The following is a 27,906-nucleotide window of genomic DNA, read 5'->3' as shown; positions in this document are numbered from 1 at the left end:
TTTTAAACTATTTTAAAAAGAATATATCTCTTATAAGAAGAGGTAGGAAAAGAATGAATTATATTGACAAAGTTTGGATCGTAAAAGAGGTTTTGGCTTTCCCTGCCCACAAAAGCAACTCCTTGAAAGGGGAGATAAAGTCCTTAGTTTTTCGGTGTTGAAAATCTGAAAGTTTGCATTTGAACTTCTCCTGTGTACTCAAGCGTTGTCAGGGGCAAAGGTACATTGAATGTTCCATTTCTAGTTTTCACATAACTATTAGTCATGAATGTTGCTGTATTTTCTAGAAGTTGGATTAATATCAGTGCAGTTCTTTTACAAAGATAAAATGACATGCTTCTTAAAATGTAAAGGAAAACTTTCTCACAGAGACCTTTTGTACTTATCTGAATCCCTCAACGTGTCCATATACAAGGGCTTATTCTTTATTTTTTTTTAAATTCAAGCTCTTTGGAAACTTGTCAGTACATGATTAATAAGCATCATGAGGTGAATAGATACTGAAACTCTCCTATACAGTAGTTGATTGCAAATTCTCTCTTCTAAGTGATTTCATGTGTTGAAAGGATTTCTTTGCTAACTTTGTAATTGACATGACAAAAGATATTGTATTTCTTACAAGTATTTATGAATGAGGTTAATTTTAAAATCCCTTCCAAATAAAACTACTTAGGTCAACATTAATTCAATTTAGTAATCCAAGACATAATATCATTATTTTTCTGTAGCCATGAAATTATAAAATAAGATTATCTTATAAGGCAGAAGAAAGAAAAAGAGATTATCTTATAAAGCAGAAGAAAATAAAAATAGAAGAATCTAGGTATACACTAAGCTGTACTGACTTGCCAACAGGTAGCCTCTTAGATATGATGGTCCATCTGTCTACAGTCTCTTATAAGCTTAAAAAAATGAAAAAACTAATTAAGCAGAATCTTCTCTGATTCAAATCATTCTTTACTAGAGGCACCGATGAGTCAAGAATGGCTTGTCTTTAAGTGGTGAAGCAATGATCATATTAAGTGTGTTGTTAGAACTTGAGACCATGAGAGTTCCTGTCTCAGTTGAGAGGGGGTCCTCAGTCCCGCATAACAGCAAAACTCCTTCAACACACGCTGTTCTAACCAGCGACTGTGGCATTCCTGTTGCGCAGAGCCCTGAAGCCAGCAGGTTTTCAGGGATTTTTCTGGCAGCACACCAGATTTCAGGAGATAATCCTATATTTTACCAATACCAAAAAGTTCCAAATGAAGGTTGCTGAGATTTAATTTTATTTACTCATGTGTAACCTCTTTTCTGAAGACGTACTGCCAGGAGAGTAAGATTTATGTCTGACCAGCAGGGTTTAATGCAATGGTCAGAAGGAGCACAGTAACCCAATATAATGGAATCTTTCAATCTCTTGTTAAGAGTACAGTATTTATATGTAACCAGGATAAACTAGACATAAAAAGCAGCTCTGTTATACAGCAAATAACTATGCCTCATTACTATATTTTGTCATTTTAATTTTCAGCATTAGGTTTATAAGTGAGGTCAAATGCATTACCACGTTCTTAAAATTTTATTGTTTTTCACAAGTGTTGTTCGTAATTCATTGAAACTAAAATAAGAGACAGTGAAACATGCCATTATATTTTATAATATACATCAAGAAAATAGCATTTTCATAGTGCTTCTGGAAATTGAGTGTAAAGACTACAGAGTCATATGTAAAATCATATTGGCACTGCCTTCTAATAAATTGAATTTGAATTGGGGTGGTTTCTTTTTTAATTGTGGAGCTGTTTAATTCTTAGAACAGCAGTTGGTCATCTCCCTGGTGACTTCACTCTTTTAGCAGGAATCACTGTTGGGGCACAGGATGCCCCTCCAGAAGCTATTCAGAATTTGCCGACGTCTGCCATCATTCATGAGCACTTGCTTTGTTGTTTAGTGATGGTGCTAATATGAGGAGACACGTGAAGTAGCTTGGTTTATGGAAGAGGGCAGCAGAGGCATGGTGCTGTGAAAACATCCCCACATGCACCAATGGCTCATTCACACAGAAAACAAGCAGCAGCCTTCAGTCCCTCCACAAAGCTTGACAAGAACAAGCTGACTCAAGAACCCAGAAGCAGAAGCATTCAGAATCACTGCTAGCTTGTGCTCCCAAACTCTCTGCTTACATTTACTCGTCATACACATTGTCAGTTGCAGCAGTAGATTGCTATGGGAAGTCTTTAAGCTGATTCTCTATGGACCTTGTGAATGAAATGCCTACAGTTTCTTGGGTTGTGTGCCCCGGGGTGAAGATCACTTTTCAAGTATGCCATGTGATAGTGATTTGCAGGCCCTGATCACTTTGGTCCCAGTAAGGGAGGTTGTTGACAATGTGCCACACTGTGATTTCTGATCTTTACTTTTTTTGGATCCATTTAGAGAAGTTCAGAATTTTAGAATGAAAATCCATAAAGTTATAGTCAGCTCTGGCTGGTTGTTTTCAAAAACCAGATGGCTTTAAAAGAGATGATCAAATCCATTCTTTAAAAGTCATTTTTAAAAGCGGGCTTGTGAGTCTACTATATATACATATATATAATTTCTGTATGTGTACCCTAACCCCTTACTTTTCTGAGTTTTTAAAGGAAATGGAGTATTTCATACTGCTAGATTTTCCAAAACTCTAGTTAATCCATTTATGTACCAGGCTATAATTTTTTTTTAAAGATTTTATTTATTTATTCGACAGAGATAGAGACAGCCAGCGAGAGAGGGAACACAAGCAGGGGGAGTGGGAGAGGAAGAAGCAGGCTCCCAGCGGAGGAGCCTGATGCGGGGCTCGATCCCGTAACGCCGGGATCACGCCCTGAGCCGAAGGCAGACGCTTAACCGCTGTGCCACCCAGGCTCCCCACAGGCTATAATTTTCTAAGTTTTTTTTTCATTTTAACCATTTTGGATGGAAATTATTCCAAAAAGCATATTGCATTTCATAGCCTTCTTACAAGATTCTTCAGAGTATAATTTACACATGACCTGGAATAGTCATTGTGAATGAGAGTTTTATACTGTATTTTAATTTAGTGACCATATCTGAAATGATTTACTGGTAGGATTATTGATGGTACCATTTGCTTGTTTGTTTGTTTTTTTTTTTTCTGTTTCATCACTGGTAACATTTTATGGTTTGTTCTTACTATTACTGTCAGCATGTACAGTAACATGGAATTTGGAGTCAAGTATACCCAGTTCAAAAGCCAGAGTTGTGAAGACTTGGACAAGTAACATAGTTTTCTCATCAATAAAATGAAGAGAATAATATCAGCTTCTAAGGATTGTTGGAAGTCTTAAATGAAAAAAAAGCCTGTAAAGTCCTGAGCAGAGAGCCTGCCCATAGTGGGCACAGAGTATATATATCACCTCTCCCCGTTTCCTTGGTAGACCGCTAATTACGTGGTGTACCACCTTAGGTGCTGAATGTGTTCTTTAATGCTTACATACTTGTGCTCTGAGACGAAGTCCATATCTATAAACTGTTGTTTTCGTTCTCTCTAATCACTCCCTTTTCTTATTTGCATTTTGTAATTTATGGAGGTCAGGGAAAACAGCCATGTATGCATGTGAGGAGCCATCTAAATAATCAATGGGACAATAGATGGACACGTTAAGGAAAAATCCTCAAAGGATTCACTTAGGTGGACGAATTTCATATACACCTAGCTTTTTAAAAGTGTCTTCTGGATCTGCAGGCATGTCTCCCATAGATGCTAGATAAATGAAGCATCACTAGAAGGCATGCGATCTACTTAACGCTCAGAAGGTGCAACTCCACAGATATCCTGGACTCGCCCTGGCCAAATAAGGACTTAATAGATGTTGATATAATTAGCAGTTTATGGTGATTACAAAATGTCCCTGCTGAGTCAGTGAGTGAAGCCAGGACATGGCCTCCCACCACGTTACGTCATGTGGCTGGACACCGTGCACAAAGGAGTCTGCCCTGCCCCTCTTTCCCTCACTTCAGTACACATTACATTCTACGAAATGCTAAAATGCTACAACTCACATTCAGTCTGTGTTTGTAATGCACCCTCTTCTGTTCCTTCACATATGGCAGTCTGAAACAATTACATAATGAGACATATTATCAGGGCATAACTGTCAAAAATGAAGAGACTGAGCTGTGAATAAATATTACCCACTTATTAGTTGTGCTGCTCTTGTGTTCTCGAATCTATACCTTACTGTTGACTTTCAGATTTTATAATCATACCCCCTGATTGCCCGTGTAACCAAATGATACAGCACTAACGATGGTCAGAAAACTATAAAGTCAAAGGCAAATTAAACTTCAAAGTAGTGTTTCTTATCATCTTTGTGTTGTAGTGTGGTGAAATCTAATGACTATACAAAGCATGTTTTAAAATTCATAAAAATAAAATATATAGGGTAATGAAGGACACCAATTATCTTGAAATACTGTTGAAGAGTCACTGACCCTGCGTTAAGAATGTTGCCCTAATATGACTCACTTTTGATTATTTCATTAAGTTTCTTCCCTCTGAAGTTCCTCTTCTGGACTTTCTATTTTAAATATGAAAATATCAAATTTGGCAGATTCTCTTGCCTCTATTACCCACATAGAGCCATTTGGAAAGACATGTTAACTCTTTCAGAAATGTACCATTTTTCCCCCGAACTGAAGCAATCTCTTCCTCAGGATAGATGCACCCTTCCAAACACCAGGATGTCAGGAGGTCTCAGTACTCAATGGATGCCTCTCCCGTGGAGCTAATTCTGACCTGGATCTACAGGTCGGGTTGCAATTTGTGCATTCCTGTGTATTACTCTCCTTTCTCCCCCCACATTCAAAAAGTCCAGTCTGGCTGCAATGACTGCATATAACGTTGACCAGTAAGCTGCTCGTTTCTTTTATAATAAAGTTGGAAACTTCAGTACTTCATGATTAACAACAAATTGTTGATGAGGAACCTCACAGTACACAAAGGTGGTGAGATTCTGTGGCTGACAATTTTTACTCGGGGATACGTACACTGAGAAGGAAGGACGTTATGCCTTTCAGGTCCTGTGATGCCATTTTGCATTTATAGTGACAGTACCAACGTGAAAATTTCAATGGCCTAATTAATTGTTTCTCTTAAGCAGAGGTTGGCACTTTTCTCTAAATGTCCAGATAGTGTATATCTTAAGCTCTATGGGCTACATGGTCTCTGTTGCAGCCACTCTGCCATTGCAGTATGAAAGCAGACAGACAAAACCTAAATGAAAGAGTGTGGGGGCACCTGGGTGGCTCAGTCGGTTAAGCGGCTGCATTCGGCTCAGGTCATGAGCCTAGGGTCCTGGGATTAAGCCCCGCATTGGGTTCCCTGCGCAACTGGGGAGTCTACTTCTCTCCCTGCCCCTCCCCCACCCAGCTTGTGTGTGTACGCGCGCACGCTCTCTCTCTCTTTCTCTCTCTCTCTGAAATAAAATCTTTAAAAAAAAAAAAAGAATGTGGCTGTGCTACTATTAACTAAACTATGAACACTCGATTTTAATTTCATATAATCTTCCGATGTCACAGTTTATTATTTTTAAATTCTTTCCACTTTGTAAATGTGTAAAAACCATTCTTAACTAGCAACCCATACAAAAACAAGCAGCCAGCCAGACTTGGTCCATGGGCTGTAGTTTGCCACTCCAATTCTTATGTATGAAATTGTAGGCAGGTAGCAAACCAATTAAGCAGGTTCATGGCATTGGTTATGACATCCCAATGGGACCTGCATGTAAAATAATTTTAGCTAGAATATGAAGTGAGGAAGTCTTTGATGTTTTTAGATGATACTACATATAGAAACGAAATTTGAAATTATATAGATGGAAACTATCTTTGTCTGAAATCAATCAAGATCCGGCTCTCAAAGGCAATATGTAAGAAGCATCAGTTTTACACAGACAGTGCAGACTATTATATTTAAAAATGTGGAAGTGTTATGGAAGTAAATTTGTGCTGCACAAATTTAGGGTTTCTTTTTAATTTTTTTTTCCTGAACACCTAATTAAAAGAATATGGTACTAATTTACCTTTACTGGAGTTAGTAAACATTCCACTATTTCTGGGCAGTTCTTTTTGTTATCAAGAACATGAAAATTTGAAAGCCTCTCTTCTAAATCTGTAAGAAATATCTTCATTACTGATTATTAATGGTAGAGACTGATATTCAGGGCATTTTTTGCAGGGAGAAAAACAAAGACAAATTAAAAGAAAGAAAAAAATCAGAAGGAGGGTGGTAGAGAGCAGCAATATGGTGTGGGTATAGACAATCCCTGTGATTCATGGAAAAGTTAGGGCTCACAGATTAACTGTCAAGAGAAAGTGTTTTATTTCTTGTAGAATAGTTCCCATCAACCTGATCATTACAAGAGTAGCACAGAATTTCCCCTATTTAGGAATGAGGCAGTCGCAAAATATGTAATACTTTATATGAACTTCAATGTTGTTGTTGTTGTTGTTGTTGTTTTATAAATATCACCAGACACACATCTGGGGTTTTAGTGCTTGCCACAGTGTAGTTTTCTGGTTGACATATATCTAAGAAATGCGTATATTAACACCCAGACTATAGAGCCAAGTACATTTTAGTGCGGGCTACAGCTGAAAGAATATGTTTCCATTCCTTGTCCATCTGTTCTTGGCAACATAAATTTAAACTAGAAACACAGAATAAGTTTCATGAGAAATAAGTTTAAATAGGGTTTAGAACAGCAAGGTGAATGCTCTAAGTTATTGTGACTTGTTAACATTTGATTTCGTAGGGGCGCCTGGGTGGCACAGTGGTTAAGCGTCTGCCTTCGGCTCAGGGCGTGATCCCAGCGTTATGGGATCGAGCCCCACATCAGGCTCCTCCGCTATGAGCCTGCTTCTTCCTCTCCCACTCCCCCTGCTTGTGTTCCCTCTCTCACTGGCTGTCTCTATCTCTGTCGAATAAATAAATAAAATCTTCAAAAAAAAAAATCATTTGATTTCGTAGCTAGATTGTTGTGTTGACGTGGAGAAATCTCATGCTGCAGCTGTAGCTTCAAGTTTAAATTTTTTTTTTTTTTTTATCAGCTCATTCTAAAAAATACAGTGGCTTGGTCACACTTTCTGTTTTAAGGGCTTATAGTCGCCAAGGATCATGAGCCTAACAAATTTTGAGAGTTCAGAGTGCTTATTGGCCATACACTTCAACTACACTAAAAATGCATCATCTACGTTTGTGGGCTCTGTGCTGAAATGGATTCATTAGTGGGGAATGAGGGTTTTCCATACAAAATGGAGTCCAGACAAAACACACTTGCTTGATTTTCTGCAAGTCCAGCTTCAGCTATGACCAGCTATTATGTTATTATCTTGTAAAATCATCATGCCCTCCCACTCCACACTAAAATCTCCAGCTTTTTCTGCTACTAAATTAATATTAAACTGTTTATTTGCATTTGAAAATAAATACATGAGAATACTAAAATATAAAAGGGCCATATATATGCACCTAGAATTTTGCCTCCCTCTCAAGGGTCCGGGCACTCTAAGAGAAACAGGTATGCTGTGTGGAGGCTGTGTGTCAGGGCTGGGCTCTGTGGGATTCCTCTCATGTGAGGGCAACCTTTGCTTCTGGCTGAGCAGAAGTCTTCAGGTTGGGAAGGGACCTTGAAGCTCACACAATCCAGCCTCTTTCTCTAGACAAGAAGCATTTATATAATTTTTAAGTCTCTTTTTCTTATATGGTTGATTTATCAAATATAGTGGTTATGTGTTGAAGTCATTGGGTTTGAAATTTGGCTCTGTGACTTCCTAGGTATGTTAATACAAATACATTAGTTAACTTCTCTAGTGTTCTCTCTGTAAAGGGAATAATCCTATTTACCTTCAATTGGTTTTAAAGGGAGGCAAATGAGGTGATAAAGTGATTAGTCCAGTAAACATTCATCAAGCAAGAGCTATTATTATTAGCCTCTTTCTACTGTCCTCTGTTAGAAAAAATAATTGCACTGTGCTGATTTTCTAGGTGGCTCCCAAGTAGTATTTTAGTAGCATATTTCTTATCATCAGAAAAACATCTCAAGAAACGAATACTGTTTCTTTAACTTCTGCACAAAGCTACCAATGACTATGGACAAGTCACCTGATGATTTAGAGACTCAATCTTCTTATCTTTAAAATGAGAAACTTTAATTCCATGAGCTCTAGGGTCTTTTGTTCGAGTAGTTTAACAAAATCATGTTTGACAGCATATCCTCATACTTTATTTATAGTGTTGAAATGTGTGTATGCTGCCAAATGTATAAACGTTCCATCTATACGTGTGGAATAACATTAAGTTTATTGATGTTAAAAACTACTGGTATATTTTTTGGCATTATTTGGCTCCGAATTCATTCTTCCCATTTTGTTTTAGATCAAGCTGACAGCAGATCTTTTCCCACAGCACCTCGAGGTTTAGTTAAACTGAGAGCTTTAGACGTAGGCCATCTTTTCATTACTTTCAGAATCCAAGGCAAGCTTTCTTGGTCAAGTAACTTTCGTTTTTCATCTTCATAATAACTAGTGGCATTAAATTGTGCACATATGGATCTCCACTGGAACTGACGAGGCTTCTGTTCTCTTTCAGATCTGAGTGATCAGCTGCTGGAGGTGGTTGGCTTGGAAGGAGCCATGGAGATGGGACAAATCTACACGGGACTGAAAAGTGCTGGGCGGCGGCTGGCGCAGTGTTCCTCTGTGGTCATCAGGTAGTTGTTTCTGTATAATTGACAAAGGGGGTTGACATGGGATAAGTACAACCGAATTGAAAGTATGCAGGACTCTGATAACAATATTTGTCTTATTTGTGCCTCAAATTATCAGTAACTAGGGGCGCCTGGGTGGCACAGCGGTTAAGCATCTGCCTTCGGCTCAGGGCGTGATCCCGGAGTTCTGGGATCGAGCCCCACATCAGGCTCCTCCGCTATGAGCCTGCTTCTTCCTCTCCCACTCCCCCTGCTTGTGTTCCCTCTCTCGCTGGCTGTCTCTATCTCTGTCAAATAAATAAAATCTTTAAAAAAAAAATTATCAGTAACTAATACTGATACATTTCCATGAAATGGAAACTGGCAGATTTTACAAAGTTTTGGTTAGCTGTTACTTACCAGGTTTATTGAAATTTGATGTTCTCTTGTTCAGACCATGGATACAATTCTAACATACAAACCTCATCCCCTCCCAAATGGTTCCCACATGGTTTAGTTTGCTGAAGCGTGGAAGGATCTACTGGGTATGTTGCCCAATGAAAACACTGTTGAGGCACCATTAACTTAAATTCTTTCATGGACTAAAGTACACCATTGTTTCTATAAAATTAAATTATCAACTTATTATAAAGTAAGATTTTATATGTATTAAATGTAAACCTTTTTTAAGAAACACTTCTCCAGAATTTTACCTTTAGGGAAAAAAAATCCTACTTTGACCCTATGGTAAAGCTTTGGATTATAGCACAGATATAATTGGTATTATTTGTGTGAAAATGTTGCTCCTGGAAAATCTGAGACACCGAACACCTTTCCTTCAGGTTTGCAATATAGGTTTTCATGAAAACAAGGGAGGCTCTTTTGGCTATAGGAATTCTGATTATATCATTAAACATAACCCCCCCTAAAAAAAAATAAATAAAAATAAAAATAATTTTAAAAAAAACCATAAACCCTTCATTTTTCTTTTGGCATCCATAATTTTTTCATATCATCACATTTACCAGGAAGCTCTTAATATTCCTGTGATGAGGGTACCTTTCAGGATACTCATTCATAGTCAAGAATTGAAGTCCCTTTCAGAAGAGATCAATTTAGAGCCAGCTTTTACCATATTTGCATTCCCTGGTCTTATCATCTTATATTTTACATATAGTCTGTTGTGTAAAGTATTTCAGTGTTATACTTAAAATGAAATATTTTCCCCCAGGACTAGCAAGTCTCTGCCAATGCAGATTGATGGGGAACCATGGATGCAGACCCCATGCACAGTGAGTACAGAGTTGAAAGGCTATGTCACTTCATTTTTGCTTTCCAGGTGTCATGTACTTCTATAACTAACTAATCACATACTCCCATAACTAAACCACAATACCTAAGCTTTTGATCTATCACCGAGGACCTTTTTTTTTTCATTATTGATGTGACAGAGCTATCGCATTCAGGTTTGGGGCATTATATGCCCTTGGCAATGATTTAACTTTTGAACGTTTGTGTTAGTCTAGGTACAGCTTTTAGATACCATAGATCAATTATAAACTCTGGAACTAAACAAATGAATATAAATTTTTAAATATCTTTCTTATACTTGTTTCAGAACACCTTATGAGAAAATTATTTATGAGGCCTTCAGACATAAATGTCCCTGAATTATTACCCATCTGTTCTTTTACCTCCACTTGGGCATCTGAGAGCATCCCTCTCTGTAGAAAACTCCCCCGATCATTGCATTCTCCAGAATGAGATATTATTTAAGTCAGACATTTAGACCCCCCCAAAATTCCAGTTTCCATTTATATAGTGAATCATCTGATTAAAATGTTAAAAGTTCACCTTGACTGCTTTGTGGAGAATGGATTATAATGAGTAGCCCCTGGGACAGAGTCTATCAGAGCAGTCTGGGCTTGGGCATGGATAGTGACAGGAAAGTGGATAGATCTGTGCTCTATTCTGAAATGGAACAAAAATAATTTGCTGTTGAGTTCCTTTGGGGCTGAGAGAAAGCGATGAATCCAGGTTAGCTCTGACATGTGAATGATGATGCATTTACTCCGTAGTTAAGATTGGGAGTACAACCAATTAGGGAGTGAGAGGGGAGGTCTTAGTCTTAGACTGGTATGAGCCTTGTGCTAAGTGCTGCTGTTACATGTAAGGTTTTTTTTAGTTGAGATAGAGTTGACATACAAGATTATATTAGTATTTATTAAATATTTACATAAACATTAAATAATGGATCTCATCATTTTTCAGATGGAGAAAACATAACTTACTAAAGGTCAGATATGTAGCAGAAATGGAACTCAAACCCAGGACTCTTTGATTAAGGCCCCTTCTCTTAACCACTAGTTGAAACAAATTTAGCTACAGATTCGGAACAGTACAGCTTAGCATATAAAAGGGAAGTTTTAATTATACCTTTCCAGTGGTTTTAGTCTAAAGTTATTGGCTTCCTCTTTGTGTACAGCAGATAAATACCACCTTTTGTTTATTCCTGGTATGTTCTTTTTAGCCACTTTGAACCCCAAGTTTGTGAACCTGTTAATTCTCTAATAATAATGAAAACAGACTTGTTTAAAAAATCTCTGTTGATTGGCTACTTCCTCTGCTTTCTGCCATCTTTGTACTTGGTTCCAAATACCCTTTAAAGAATCCCTGTTCTCCCTTCACCAGCATGTAGACACCTGCATCTTGTCTGTTACTCTTCACGCTCCCAATGACACTTCTGAGTTCACGTTTATATCACACCGATGTTGAAGGTGTTGTTACTTTGCTACAAGTGATGGTAGCGGTGGTGGTGGTGATGTGCCAAGGCGCTGGTGATGTATGGTGCCGCTGGTGGTAGGGATGAACTGGTGGAGGTGCTATCAGTGATGCTGGTGATGGTGGTGGTGATGGTGGTTGTGATGCATGATGATGGTGGTGGGGGTAGTGGCAGTATTGTCTTTAGTGAAAAGTCAGTTTTCGTCAGCTTGTTCACAAGATAATAAATGAAAAACAGTGAAACACCAGACACCTTCCACAAGGACTCTGCATTTTTTGGATTCTTTTCAGGGAGAAAGGAGGTTTCGGCCTTACTGCATGTTTTAAACCCAGAAGGATTAATGGTAGTAATAATATCTAACATGTAGTAAGCTTTAGTTTGTGTCATGTACGGTTTGAGACACTTGACCTGTATTGACACATTTAATTTTCACAAAAACCCTATGATTAGTTTCCCTTTAAGGACAACACAACTGAAGCAGATAAAGGTCAAATAGTTTGCCTGACTCACACAGTTGAAAATGGCGGGGTAGAAATTAAAACACAAGTAGTCTGGCCCCACAGTTACTGCCCACCATGGATCTCAACCTGTGAAGACCCCGGGCCATCGTCGTGACTCCCCTGCTGGAGTGTGACTCCTGGTAAATCACTTGCTGCCTTTCTCCATCTTTAAAAAGTCTATGTCCGTGAAAATCTAGGGTCTTAGAATAATTTTTAGCTTATTTTACACAAGCACCTCTAAAGATACTTCTGTTAACTTACCTTTCAATTAGTAACAGGATATTTATTTTGCCTATTAATTATCATGATCTATACAATTGTTAAATTAATAGTAATTTCATATAACTTACATTTAATTTTCTCTCCTTTAAACTCTCTTATTCTTTTAAAACATTTATTCCAGTCTATAGTGGGCCAAGAGCTGTACTAGACTATGGCTCATTATGGTCATTTCACATTCTGGCATACTCTACTTTTCCTAGAACCACATGGAGTTCTGAACTCTAAATTTCACTTTAAATGAAGAGAGTATTTAGTCTTCATAGCATTGGTATGGTATAGCCAAAGAATGTTGTTTGTTTCAATGGAATAACAAAATGTTGTTTCATACAGAATATCAGAGTTGATAGAATGTTAAAATTCTGTGCTGAATTTAAATATCCATTAGCAGGGTGCCTGGGTGGCTCAGTCGTTAAGCGTCTGCCTTCAGCTCAGGGCGTGATCCCGGCGTTCTGGGATCGAGCCCCACATCGGGCTCCTCTGCTGGAAGCCTGCTTCTTCCTCTCCCACTCCCCCTGCTTGTGTTCCCTCTCGCTGGCTGTCTCTGTCAAATAAATAAATAAAATATTTAAAAAAAATAAAATAAAAAAAATATCCGTTAGCTGGTATCTAATTTATGAAGGAATTGCTTTAGATATAATGTTACAGCACAGCAGAAGTTCTGTTTTTCTGTAAGTAGAATATATAAAATGGAAAGGCAGGTAATAAATGGGTCTTGATTCTTACATCAAATGATAATTTTTTTGAATAATCAAAGTAATATAAGTTCTAGAGATCAGTAGTGGTGATGGTTGCACAACAAAATAAATGTACTTAATGCCATTAAGCTGTATACTTTAAGAATGGTGAAAATGTTAAATTTTCTGTTACTTATATTTTACCACAATAAAAAGAAAATTGAAAAAAAAAAAAAAAAAACCTAAGGTAATCTTTACTTAGACATCTCGCCAATCCAGAGTTAAAATATCAGGAAAAGCATAACCAAAGAGCTTAAAACTTCCAATATATACTTAATAATTACATTTATGACCTTTTAAATTCTCTCACTATAGTGTAGTCAATAGAAATGTGTCAAGTACTGGTGTATTCACAGCTTCCTAACAGTCACTGAATTAACAGAGAGTGGATTCTAGCCATATAACTATTGGCCATGTTAACAAGCATATCAATCTAAAGAGTCAGTTAATTCCAGAAGACTTTATATTGAAATAGTTTAAGAAGATACTTTCTTTAGGCTGGACTCCAGAGCCTACTCATTTTCCCCTTTTTGTCTTCTTCCCCCGCAATCCTTCTTCCTGAACATGTCAAACATACTGATTCTGTTACCAATATGTTTCTGTCATGGGGAAGAAAAAAAAAAGAGCATCTTGGGGAGGAGGGAAGAGAAGAGAACAGTAAGATATGGGTTGTCATAAACTAGGTAAGATTTCACTTTATATCCATTGATTACAAGTGGTGGGTGCCCAGTAAAGTTCTGTGAAGTTACGAGTGACCTTACTAAACCTCAGATTCAGTATACCTAAAATGGACTCATCACCTGCTTCCCTCCTTCCTCCCCCCAAACAAATACTGCCTTCTTACATTCTAAAATGCTTGTTCCTCCCTTTACCATACCGAGTTAGTAAAACCATTATGTACCCAGTGTTTCCTAAGCTAGGAATCTGAGAACCATTCTGAACTTCTCTGCATACCCTCAAATTCAAATACCACACCCACCTAACAATATGACATATTTCTGGAATCTTCTCCTTCCTTCCATCCCCATGACCACTGTCCTAGATTTGGCCCATTTCATTTCTCTCACACTCCGGGCAATAACCACATCAATCTTTCCCCATCTCTGTTTTTTTCCCATTTAAATCCTTTCTTTACCATTCTACCAGAATGATCATGATAAAATACTAAACTCACCATGATACTCTTCTACTTAAAATCACTAATTTCTTTCTGATAAAATATAATTTGAATCAGGCTTCCTCTTTCACCAATATCCTCCCTTACTTCTTTTTAATCTCTTCATATACTTCCCTTGTGTCCAAACAAGCTTTTCTTCTTCTTTAGTTGAGTTCACAACTTAGCTTGAGACTCAGTTCATGCTGCCCCTCCTCTATAAAGCCCTCCCAGACTGTCACCACTTCCTCCACCCTATCCCTGACCCCAGCTAGGCTGAAAGCCCAGCCTCAGTGCATCATAGCTTTCTGAAAGTACTAATGGTATTACATTGAAATTATCAGCTTATCGGACTCCTTGATAGATGTAAGCTTATTGGGTCACGCACCATGATCTTAATCTTCTTTATATCCTCCGAGCATAGCACAGTGCCTTACACATAATTACACTGCCAATGCCAAGTGTATTTTGAGTTTGTGAATTTCCTAAATACTTCTTGAGAGGTAGTATAACAATTTTAAAAAATGCTTTCTACTAAACCTTCTTTCACTGAACATAATGTAGGTTGGCTAGCAATTCATTCACATATTTTCCATATATAAATACATGTAAAAGTTATTTTGAGTTATCTTTATTCATTTCATTCTCAAAGCAAAGAATTTTAATGTATCAAAAAAGAAATACATCCTTAACCTTCAAAACTTTAATCTTTCTGTGTCTTGGTATGGTACAGTTAAATTTCTTTGGGCCACTTCTCTCTGCATTATCAATTATATTTATTTTACACATTATATAGACTGCATTCTGTTAATACTTTGAAATATTAATAGTCATGTATTAGTTATTACTTGTGATACTTTTATGAAAATAATGCCAAAGAGGTTGCAATGCAGTACTACTCTGGGTGCTTCACCTATGATTAAGATGAAGGAAATTCTTGAAACTTTCCTCTGCAGGTCATAAGCTAAATGGTGAAATGACCACAGATAATATATAAAGACTCCTCAAAAGGGTAGCTGAAGTCAAGGCAACTTCTGGAAAGCATTTACATGTGTTTTGGTCTCTCTTTGCTCTTTTTATTTACCTCTTAGCACCCTGAACCCACTTGCCCAATCTCAGCTTCCAAAGTTGAATACCTTCAACGCACAGCTCTGTCCTGACCAGGTACCCAGCCAATTCCTGCCAAGTCTGGTTGTCTTGCTGCCCTAGGCTCGATCCCTCCTTTTTCTGGGGCAGACCCTTGGTCATCTAGTGCCGTAAGAGCAGTTGTCTCCTCCTGTCCCATTTCTACTGTGTAGGCCATTCTATGAGATGCTGTTTTCTGACTTGAATGCCAGTTTTTCCCCTTGGCATTAGCATCTACTTGACTCAGACGCTGGCTACTTGCCTAGCCTTTGCTTTCACCCTCGCTTAGGAAGACTGGATCTTTTTCCTATTGCTGTAGATGCTGCAGGTATCTGGAGTTTATCTTAATTTTGACTTATTTTTGCAAAGAGAATCTATCCAGCACAACTTTAAAATGCAAAGACTTTAAAAAGAGGCACAGTGTTTTGTTGTCCGTTAAATTTTTATTTATGTGTTTGTTGTTGTAATCATTAAAAATAATCATAATTAGAAGTACTGTTTAATCTGAAATCATTTGCTAAATGCAAGTTAATCTCAGACCATTAAGACAGAAAATGAAAAATTTTATAAACTGAATTTTTCCAGTCCCAGAAGTCTAGTGTCAACTAGATGAAAGCTGATAGAATTTTCAAGACATTTAGATGTTCCATATATGCTAAGTGGAATCCGTGGTAGCAATGCCTAACATTTACTGAGTGCTTGCCACGAACCAGTTTCTGTTCTGTATGTTAATATTTATTAGTTATTTAATCCTCACAAAAACCCTAAGACGTTAGTAAGGTTATTACAATCCCCATATTATACATTAAAAACAAACAAACAAACTCGAATGACCCAGATAAATCAAGCAAGTTTTCCAAGGCCACACAGTAAGAGGTAGAGCAAGCTACTGGCCTCTAATGCCTTTTTTCTTAATTATGATGCTTTGCTCACCTCACTCAGTCACTCTTTAGTCCCTTAATGTAGCTCTAATATTAGTAATCAGTTACAACTCTGTCATTTATAACAGAATCCAAATTGTTTTCAGCTTATTTACATTTTTCTCTTTAATATATTATTTTTTGCTTCCCAGTATAGCCAAGGCCACCCATCACATTGCTGCCAGAATTACTACTGAATGACAATGATCATTTTACTCCTGGATGTCAAAGTTCAGTGCCTCTGTTTTCACACAGAATAAGGTTTAGAATCCTTGCAATGGCATTAAATAATTCTCCCAAGGCTGCCATGCTGCATAGGGACCACCTTCCCCAAGCTTTCTACTCATACCTATTAATTTTGTGCCTAAAATCTCCATTTCCTGTGTTGTGTTTTAGTAATAAACTCATTCTTCTGGCCTCCAAGCAGCCTACCAACAAATCTGTGGTGTCTTCCAGCAATTCGGTAGGACCCATGGTTGACATTTCTTTCACTGAACCTGTGGGTTATTATTTTGACATATTTATTTTTCTTTTTATTCAGATTGCCTGAATTAATTATCCTGTCCTGTTGGGATATATGTATTTTTATAATTTACTACAAAATCTTTCTGAAAGGCAATGAGATATAAATACATATAAACTAAAAATAAAATGCCTTCTTTCAAAGCCAAGCTTAGCAGCAATTTCCTCATGAAGCCTTTTTAACTCCCCATCTGTCTGAAATATTTGCCTTATCCTTTGTACTTCTGGGGCTCTCTATTGATATCTTCTTAATGCCATCGCAATGCACAGTCTTGTATTTCCACTATGCATGTACATATCCAGCTCTTCTGACTTAATTGTAAGCATTTTAAGATTCATCCTTCCTTCCCCTTCTTATCTCTCACAGTGTCTTTTACATAATGTGGTTTCTGATGAGATACCCTCAGTCATTTGAGTCACCGCTTCACAACGTGTAATGCATCGTCTTCTCAGGCTGCTTTCAAGATTGTTTCTTTGTCTTTAGTTTTCAGTAGTTTGATTTTGATGCGTCTGGGCATGGATTTCTTTGGGCTCATTCTGTTTTAGTTTCTCTGAGCTTCGTGGATCTTTAGGTTTATGACTTTGCCAAGTTAGAAAGTTTTTAGCCATTATTTCTTCAGATATTAATGTAAGCCCCACAATCTCTCCTTTCCTTCTGAAATTCTGAGGACCTGTTTTACATACCTGTAAAACTTATCTTGTAGATCTGAGTCTGATATATCTTTTCTTTCCTCTTTGTTCTTTCTGTTGTTCATACCAGATAAAGTTTATTCATCTATATTCAAGTTCACTGACTTTTTCCTCTTTTATCTCCCTTCTGTTCTTGAGCCCATCCAAGTAATTTTTGTTTTACTTCAGTCATTGTATTTTTCACTTGTAAAATTTCTAACTGGTTCCTTTTCTTAATAATCCTCTATTTCTCAGCCGATAGCTTCTATCTTTCCTTTCATTTCAAGAGTATCTCTCATTACGTCTTGGAGCATGGTTTAGTAGCTGCTGTAAGGTCCTGTGCAGTAACTCGGACACTCGGATCATCTCAGGCTTTGCAGCATTGGCTGTCTTTCCCCTTGTGCGTTTTTGAGATTTTCCCGGATCATCCTATGTTGAGAAATTTTGAGTTCTATGCTGAACATTTTAAATATCATGTTAAGAAACTCTGGGTTTTATTTAATTCTTATGGGAAATGTTGATTTGTCATTGTTGTTGCTATTTTAGCAGGTCATTGATCCATTTAGGTTCAGGTCACAAATCCTGAGCTGCTTCCTGTGAGTCGTGTTTCTAATGTTGGTTCAACTTTCAAAGTCTTTGCAGTGTTATTCAGATTCAGTCTACATGTACAAGATCTATAGACTGGTATGGAACCTGGATGGTGGTCCACCCCCTATTTTGGTTCTTTAAGTTGTCAGTATACTTCTTAAGGACAAATCTATGCATACACAGCTCAGGGGTGAACTCAGGAGATTGTATGCAACTTGAAGGAACAGCTTTTTCGTGCTCTCCCTCTCTTCCAAGATCTCTGGCTAGGAGGAGAGAGAAGAAAGAAAGAAAACTCATCACTGGTTCAGTGGCACTTTAGGCTCTGATTCCCTTCGCCAGTCTACCTGCTGTCATCTGCTTTCAGCATCCTCGGATGGCTGTTCTATATATTCTATGTAGGATTCGTAGTTGCCATTCGTGGGAGAGACAGGCTGGAGTTTGCTTACTGATTGACTAGAACTGAAACTGTCACCACTCCCTTAGACGTTATTGTGTATGGCTATGGCTATTTTGAGATCTGTCTGAATTGTCCCCATCAGGTTGGCATATTTTTAGTCAGAGTGCTTATCTGCCAACTTGGAGACTTCACAGCATAATCCCTATTTCTTACAAAAAAAAAAAAAGCTAGGTAAGTCTAAGAAATGCACTAAACCTTGAATTTTAAATCTTATTCATTGAGAAAACATCATAAATAATTTTTCCATTCTTGTGTCCTGCATTTAAGTAATTAAGACAGCACTTACCTTGTTTGATTGAAAATAATGGATCAAAAAGGTATAGTTTTTCTACTCACCTGTAAGGATAAAGTTTTAGGTGTTTCTCTAGCCTAGTAGTAATGTGGATGACTACATGAGATATGTTTTTTAGATTACTTTGTAGGAGAAAATATATTAAAACTATTGCAAATAAGCTATGTGGCTGTATGGGAGGCTTAGAAACTATGGCGGTGTGGTTAGGTAGGTGTCTAACTAAGGTCACCAAGCAGAGTTATAAGACTGGGTCTGTTCCTAACTTGTTTTTCTACTCCCAAACTGGTCGTCAGTTGATTAAGCTTGTTTGCCTAAGGATAAAAAGTTCAGAGAAGAGGAAATAGAATGTTTCTGAAGCTTTTTGTAATTCATAGTGTTGAGTAAAGGGGTGTAAGTGTAAAACAGGCAGCCAGCCAATGAGACTCCTTGGCACTTTGACTTTCTCTGGCAGCTGTAACCACAGCAAACAGCATGGGACACTTGTGTTGAGAAGCAAAATAAACCTTTTTAAGAAAAGATTGTTTTAATGGCCCTCTCAGTTCACTCATAACGTTGAATACCATGACCATCTTTTCTACTTGAGAATACCATTTAAATGAGCATTTCACATAATATTATATTAGAAAATATAATGGTACTGGGTGGAATGCTTTTCTCCATAGTTCATGTGCTTAGACCTCTCTTGATTGCTGAAGATACAACAAATATGGGTATAAGCAAATTGTGCATGGAGCGTTTCTTGGCAAGAAGCTACTAAAGCCTAACAATGAACAGTACATGAGAATATTTATGAAGAGAACGGGGCAAATTTAGGAAGTAGGAAAATAGCTAAAATTTGCTTATCTCTTAGGTGGATCTCCTTATACCTACTACCTAAATTAACTGATCACACACCTGGGAACTAAAAACAGATTAGAAGTTAAATAGCCTTACCATTCTTCTATTATAGAATCACAACCATTTTATTAAAACTTCGTGTACTAGCTTTTTATCTGGAACCCATTCTAAGTTTAATATTTTAAAAGTTATTTTGAACAAGCTAACATCTACAACTGAAATAGTAAAGTTTTCTAGCACTCCAGCAGAAATTTAATGTTGTCTAGGGTTAGGAATATTTTTCACTTCTTAAAAGTAGTGTTGTATGGGATTTCCATAAGGAAGCAGGGAAAAAAACCATTTAGGAAGATTGCCATGAAATAAGTATATCCCAATGGATAGAAAACAAGAATAAAGGCCAGAGTCCAGGGTTTCATATTTGTTATATCAGTGACCTCTGGACTTCAGAGAATTACTTAATCTTCTTGAAGCTATTTCCTTATTCCAAAAACTAGCTACCTACAAATCGCAAGGTGGTATTGAAGGGTTGTTGAAAATTACTATACATCACATTTCCCAACACTAAGAAAGGATTAATTATTTTATGGTGTATGTTCAGTATTGTTATATTTAATAATGCATTTGAATTCTCTTCTTTTTTGTTGTTCACACTAGCTTCCCTGTTATCTTGAGTCACACAGGAGAAAAAGTTAAACCAATGTCATTTTATGGTAGGACAAAATTTAAAATCTTTTTGAGATTTGGCCATAGTGTTACTGAAAATGTAGCAGTGACTTTTTTTGTTTTCCCATAATCGTTTACAGATAACCTCATACTGGAAAAGGATATCATTTCACCATAACATTTAACATCTTTACTAAATCTTTACTTTCCTTTACTAAAAGGAAAATTATATTAAAACTCATCCAAATAGAATAGTGCTGTGAAAGTTATCTGCAAGTTTACCTGACTCTTGAATCTCCCAAGACTCTTGCATTAAATTGATTAACTTTAAATAGTATTAAATAATATTTAAGGCACCAGGTTGATTTTTTAGAAATTATTCTTGTTTGGAAAATTTAATAAAATATTGTTTTCTCATTAGAACTTATGCAGCTATTGTAACTTGACACTTGCTTGCTGACTTTGTAAACACAGTTTTTAAGGAATCTTAAACTGCTCTAATGGCTTACTTTAGAAAAGCAAAGCAGACAAGGGAACGTGTAGTTTCAGTGATGGAAGAAAAAGAGCAACCTGTAAATTATCAGTAGGAAAATGCTTAACAGGTATATGTACATAATGAATATTTCCTTGATGTGCCTGGAAATTGCATTTTGCCTAATATTTAAATACAGAATAGGGATAAATGTTAAGGAAGGAAATACCACCATTTGTTATTTAGTGAGTCTAAATGTGGATACACTGAAGAATAGAAAATTAACTAACAGTATTCTGCCATCTTAAAATATATTTGAGTAAGCAGACTGCTGTTCTAGTAGGTGTATTTTTTAAGGTGTGAGTGATAGTGAGATTCCAAATGCAGTTAAATAAAACATAAACTAAAAGCTTCTTTTACTTAAGACTTCACTGGCAAATGCTTTTGCATAAATTTGCATTTCCAAGCCTTTATTTTTTTTTCAAAGACTGGCATGTTAATGTTTAGTTGGGCATTATTTTGTGTGTTCCCCTGTTACTTATGCATTAATTAGTTTTGTTTACCTGTGCATAATTTTTCCTAATTTCACAACAGTTGTTGTTTTTGTAATTGACAATGCAATTTACTGCATGTGTGCATTCTGGCCCCCAAACAAGAATGTTAAGGTGTAAAGCACCAATCTCTTCATTTCAGATTGTTAAAAAAAAAGGATTGGTTGTGACTAATTTCCAATTAATTTGCAGTGGTTATGGGGAACAAAACAATTGCACCTACTAATTAAATTTTAAAATATTCCAAAGTGTCATCTTTAGGTGTCTGTGGAATATATAATTTCCATTTTGGTTCATTGCTGGATCTGTAACACCCATGAGCTTGACAGCTCTATTAATTTAAAGGCTCAGTAATACCTATTAGTACAAAACATGAAAAAAAATACCATTAATCATTTATTTTAATTTTGCAGCTCTGTCATTTTCTCAGTATGTTTTAAAATTATGATGACACCATAATGTGCACAAATCGACCTGGATGAAGGGGAAACGGATCACATTACTTAGGAGAGATACTGAAGTACATTATTAGAGCTTAATTAATGCCAAACTGATTAGATTTGATTGCATTTTGCACTAAAATATTTTAAAGAATTTTTTCTTACTATATTATATTTTAAAAGTTATCCCAAACATTATGTTTACAATTGGACGTACCTTTTTTATACTTCTTTTCTTGAATATATTCTACCTAAATACTATGAAATAAACCTAAATTGTTCTTTTGTTTTCATGTAGAAATCTGAATTAATGTAGTTATTAGTTTAAATTTAGAAAAGTTTATTTCATTTCAGTTGATAGTGTCTCTCATATTCATATGCTTTGATGATAACTCCTATCCCAAATTGGACACAATGTCCAAAAACATAAAAGATCAAAAATTGAAATGAGAAATATACTAAATATGTTATACCTTACACATTTCTATTGATGTGATCCAGGATTGTTAAACATGCTAAAAATAATCAAATCATATCCACTTAGCCTTTTGTCATTAGATTTCAAGAGAACCAATAGTTACTTTATTTGTATCTACATCTAGTTCAAAATTGAAGATCCTCCTTCAGAATGGGTAGTTACTAGTGTCTCCTAGTTGATGGGCATCATCAAACTAATACATAGATTTGATTCTTTCCTTCCAGAGCACTTGGAGGTCTCCCTTCTGGTAGATACAAACTATGGAATCACAAGGCCTAACAGTTCTCCCACATTTGCCTTGGGATCATATCTTATCTGGCTATTCATTTCCTTTGACTTTATGTATTAAAATCAGAAAATATGGCTAACATATTCTAAGTTTTTCCTCAAAAAGCAACATACTGTAGTGTTGAAAGTTTTAAGAGTAAGACTTCTTATCCACTAACAGAGAACAGGATCCAGTGTTTCATAGAGCTATTCCTGGATGGCTTAACAATTTCAAACAGAAATTTGAATTAAAAAAATTCAAAATAAAAATACACTGAGTAGTGTAATAATATTTGTTCTTATTTTCTTGAATTTTTGGAATATAATTGCATTTATTTTATTTGAGAAGACTTAGAAATTTTTAAAAATTTTAACATATTACACTGTCTTATACACATGACAATTCCACGGGGTGAATTAAATAGATATTAAAGATGATGTTCAAATCAGTAAATAAAATTAAGAAAAGAACACAACTATTTCATCTAAGCCAAATCAAGAATATCAGTAACTCGTTTTTTTATTCAACAAATGTTTATTGAATTCCTTCTCTAAGTAGGTACTGATATTTTGTCCTAGTGGAGAAAACAAAATAAAACAAACAAGAGCATGGTTTCTGAGCTCAGTGTGGATATACATTATTCAAAGAATCACACAAAATTTCAGTAATGATGCGAGGTCTGTGAGTGAAAGGTTTGTGGTACTATATGCTATGATACTATGATATTATGAGAGGGTATAAAAGAGAGATTTGACCTCATCAAAGGAGGTCTAAGAAGACTTTCAAAGAAACTCAAAATAGGCCTGAGAACTAAAGGATGGGGAGCATAGAACTAAACATAAAAAGAGGGAAGAATGTCCAATGCAGAGGATACAGTACAAGGTAGGAGGGAGCATGTGTACAGGGATCTGAAAGATGAACATAATGGGTGTGGAACAGAAGAAAAGGAGGTGTGAGGCCAGGCAGGAGATTCAGTGGGAATCAGAGCTGCAGGACCTTGGCGCCCACAGGAAGGATGGTTAGCTTTAGCTTAAGAGTCAAGTAGAACTATAAATAGTTTAAGCAGGAGAGCGATGTGATCAGAGATGCATGGTGATAAGATCATTATGGGTGGGAAATGGATTGGAAGGGAAGGCAATAATCAGTGAGGAGACTTCTGTAATTGTTTAGGCCTTAGCATGGTGGAAGTAGAAAGATAAAAGTTAGGAGATACAGAAAATATTTGAGGGATAAAATTGATCAGAAATCGTAATAGACTGGTTATGGGTGTTAAGGAGAAGATACCACAGATGATCCAGATTTCTGGCTTGGACAACTGACTAAATGATGAAACAATTCATTAAAATAGGAGAATCTGGTTATTTCCTCTCTACTCCAATTTAACTCAACTAAATTATGCTCCCTAATCCATATCCTAGGTACATTGTTAGGAATATCAATTATCATTACACCATGGGATGGATATTTTTTATGGATGTCAAAATGTTTGTTGGATTACCATGAAATAGTTTAACATTGGTGAGAAACTCTTTCAAATCAATGCCATGATGCTCCGAATAGACAAGTGTATAGCCGAGTCTAGGAAATGGGTCATTAAAGAGGTATGTTCTCACATATTGTCAGTATGAGCTTATTGGTCTCCCCTGGTTTAAAAAAAAAAAAAAAAAAACTTTCTGTGAATTAGTAAATATCTCACATGGGTGATTTTTTTTTTTTTCTGGTATTTTCTTTGGGTGGAAGTGGAGCCTGGAATGTCACTGGAATCCTACCAGGTGCTTCTGGCCTCCTCAGAGAGAAGGCAGATGGCCATAATATGCCATTTCATAATGTCAACAGAGGAATTCCGAAAGCATTGTTGTTTCAGATAGAAGAGGGGTGAAGAAAATGTGTTTTCCACTGGACTATATATAATTATACTAAAAATGACAGGTAATATTTATTAAGCACATATATGAAATGCAGAACCTCATTTGGTACTTGCAGTGGTCCTATAAAGTAGGTGTACTGTTAACTTCCTTTAATAAATAGATACTGAGGCTTAAAAATGTGAGATCCTAGGGCACCTGGGTGACTCAGTTAGCTAAACCTTCCACTCTTGATTTCGGCACAGGTCATGATCTCAGGGTTGTGAGATTGAGTCCCACATCAGGCTCTGCGCTGGGCCTGGGGCCTGCTTGAGATTCTCTCTCCCTCTGCCTCTGCTCCTCCTCTCTTTCCTCTCTCTCTCCCTTAAAAAAAAAAAAAAAAAAAAAGTAAGATCCTTTTACAAGTAACAAAGCTGGCACTCAAACTCTTGCCTCCTGCCCCAAGTCCATGATTTTAACCCCTAAGGTGTGAGAAAAGACCACATAGGAAAGGGCTTATTACAAAATACTATTTTTTAAGAAAAGTGTAGTCATAAGTTGTGAATATTATGAATATTCTCTGGCTGTAGTCGAGGAGGGGAATTTTTTTGTGCTGTTTTGTTCTGTTTTTATTTTTGTTTATTTTTTGTTTGTCGTTTTGTTTTGTTTTTTCCATATGACCAAAGATTTGGAGAGGCCCTGGGAAAAGAAAAACAGTTACTAGGTTAAGGTTGTGGGTATAATTTCTCTATAGAGACATGGACATTATAAAAAGGTTTTTTAAAATGTTGTTGACCTTCCCTGGTAACCAACTTATAACCATAAAATATTTTGGAAGGGAGAGCCAAATTTATATCTTAAAAGAGATTTCAAGTCCAGGTATAAGTATTTCCTTCCCAGTGTAGCCAAAAAGACTGTCACTTGCAAGAAAAAGTTTCTCTTTTCTCATTACCATGCATATTTAAAATTGCTGTGAATTTCATCAATGAGTAAACCTCTTAAACCCATTTTTAAATATTTTACTGTAAATTGCATGATAATTTATCTGAATTTGTTGGTAGGTCAAAGACTTTAACATTAAACTTGGGTATTATTATCATTCCAGAAAATAATGACTAGAATCATAAAGAAGCTGGCACAGGGATTTTAGAAAATTGTTATGTTTCCGTTGCTTTGCTTTTTGGCAGTTATGGACCTGAAAAATTTAGCATGCTCTTTATTCCCGCTCTCATATGGCTCAACTACATGCATGAATTCAAAATGGTTTCCATTATTGGAAGGAGACCATCTTATTCCAGAACCAAGCTAGGTAACTTTGAATGTTCCAGATAATTCTAAAGTTAATCTCTCCCCACAGATATTTTATGGCATTTATTTTGCTCTGAAAACTCCATTCACTTCTAAGGTAGCTGAATAAATCCAGTGATAATAAACTTTTTAAGAAAAGAACCAGGAAAAGAACATTTTGTTGGCTAGATACAGGGAGAAAATTTTAAAAGGAAAATACTACCTGCTGAAGTACTTTCTAAGAATCACAATATTATTAAGCCAACCCTGGTACAAAGCCTTAAAAAGATTGTACATTTGAGCCAAATATGATCAGTTGATACATTGTCAAAATTGGGAAACTTTACATATATTCTAATTTAGAACTTTGCAGAATGATTTCGGAATGGCCGCACTCAGCATATCAAAGATATGCCATATGAAATTATTTCCACTTTTGTCCATCTTCTAGCTATGGACCCATTAAATCATAACTTTAAAATAAAATTTCTTGCTTCTACTTTATGCCTCGTAATTCTAGATGTAATTATATTTGACTGTAATTACATCAGGGGTCAGCAAGTTATGGCCTTTGGGCAAAATCTGAATGGCTGCCTGTTTTTGTATAGCAAGAGAATTTAGTTGTTTTTTGTGGGTTTTTTAAACATTTTTAAATGGTTGAAAAAGCAAAATAAGGATAATATTTCATAATGTTAAAATTATATAAAATTCAAATTTTAGTTTTCAAACATGAGGTTTTACTGGAACACAGTCACACCTGTTTATTTTCATGTAGCTGATGGACACTTCTGTGCTACAGTGGCAGAGAGGAGTAGTTACAGAGACCCCACGGCCCAGAAAACCTAAAATATTTACCATCTAGCAGAAGATGCTTTACAGGAAATGCTTGCCAACGCCTAAATTACATGAGCACCACCTAAACATCCTACAATATATAACTCTCAAATATAATTACTTCTAGATTTAGAATTAGTATAAAAGTTCAGTAGCTTACATCACTTACATGCAAACCCTTATGATAATCTGAGCCATGACTGCCCTAGATACATGCAATTTGAAGGTCTCGCCCTCCTTCATGGAAGAGGAATAGGCCACACTGAAGATTGACTGGGAATGTTTATATCATGGTGCTTCTTTCTAGCTTTTCTCCTACCTCTCCAGCTACTTGTACTCATAGTCCTTCATAGGATATCATTCTCCTGCTTCACCCTTAAATGTCGGCATTCCTCAGTTATGCAGTCTAATATCTGATATTTGTATTTGCCACACTGTCCTTCAGTACTCTATTCTCAGTGGATGCCATTATTATAGGTTCATCCCACCCAAGTCTGCCTCAAGACCTGTTCTCCCTTCTGAACACCAGACCTACATATCCAAAAGATACCACCACCTTCAGAATGGAACACTCAACACAGAGTTTGCCAACTTCTTGGCTTCCACCCCTGCCAAAAATACATCTCCCTCTGGTAAGAAGCATCATCACACACATAGCAAACAAAACTAAAAGCACAGAAGTCATACTAGGGTCTTTCCATTTTCCATTACTCCATACATTCAGTCATGTCCTATAGATGGTGCCTCCTTGATATCTCTCAAATCTACCCCCTACTCCATTCCCATTGTCACTTCCACAATTAAAATCCATTTTAATTCTTTCCTAGATTATTATATTAACCCCCCATCTAATCTCCCTGTGTCTTATATGGCACCCAGCCCCTAACCTGTGCTTCCAGAGTGATATTGCTAGGCTCAGGTTTAATTATATCCTGTCTTTCCACCATGATCTCAATGGCATTTTACTTCTCTTCCTAGGGTTTAAGGCCAGTAAGAGTCTGCTGATCAATGGACGGACTGGCCAGCACCTTCTTATACTCACCCCCAAAATCTAGGGCTAAGAAATAACCTAATTTATCCAACTTTAATTAACTCTGTTGTTAATCTGCTAGTTATCAGCTTACTTCAGTTTAGTGCTTGGGCTTCCAAGTTGAATAGACATTTTTTAAACATAATTAAGCTGCTTATATTCTAATGATGATAGCATACACAGTGGCAGAATGTGATACACACTATGTTGCAGAGATATTCTCAGGGTGCAGGAAGAGAAGTAAAATGACAAGTGTAAATAGACAAGGCTTCTCAAATTGAAAGGTGCATAAGAATTACCTGGGGGATCTTGCTACAAAGTAGAAGCTGATCAGGAAGTCTGCGTTGGGACTGGGGAGTCTGCATTTCTAACAATGAGGTCAGTTCTCCTGGTTTGTAGACCACATTTGGAGAACCAGAACACTAGAGTGCAAGACAGTTATCCAC

At 36.6% G+C, this 27,906-nt stretch overlaps 1 protein-coding gene across 11 annotated transcripts in view; it reads left to right on the top strand.

The window, feature by feature from the left end:
- Positions 1-27,906, top strand: part of DGKB (diacylglycerol kinase beta) — an 863,998-nt gene that overhangs the window by 819,974 nt on the left and 16,118 nt on the right. For all 11 annotated transcript variants that reach the window (XM_057304222.1, XM_057304226.1, XM_057304221.1 and 8 more), the window contains 2 exons: positions 8,636-8,756; positions 9,964-10,024. In XM_057304222.1, the coding sequence (XP_057160205.1) occupies positions 8,636-8,756; positions 9,964-10,024 (182 nt within the window). The remainder of the gene's footprint in view (positions 1-8,635; positions 8,757-9,963; positions 10,025-27,906) is intronic.

Source organism: Ursus arctos, unplaced genomic scaffold (assembly GCF_023065955.2).
Source record: "Ursus arctos isolate Adak ecotype North America unplaced genomic scaffold, UrsArc2.0 scaffold_3, whole genome shotgun sequence".
NCBI classification, from domain to species: Eukaryota; Metazoa; Chordata; class Mammalia; order Carnivora; family Ursidae; genus Ursus; species Ursus arctos.
The sequence above is the reverse complement of the archived record's forward strand: the minus strand, read 5'-3'. Positions and strand labels throughout refer to the sequence as shown.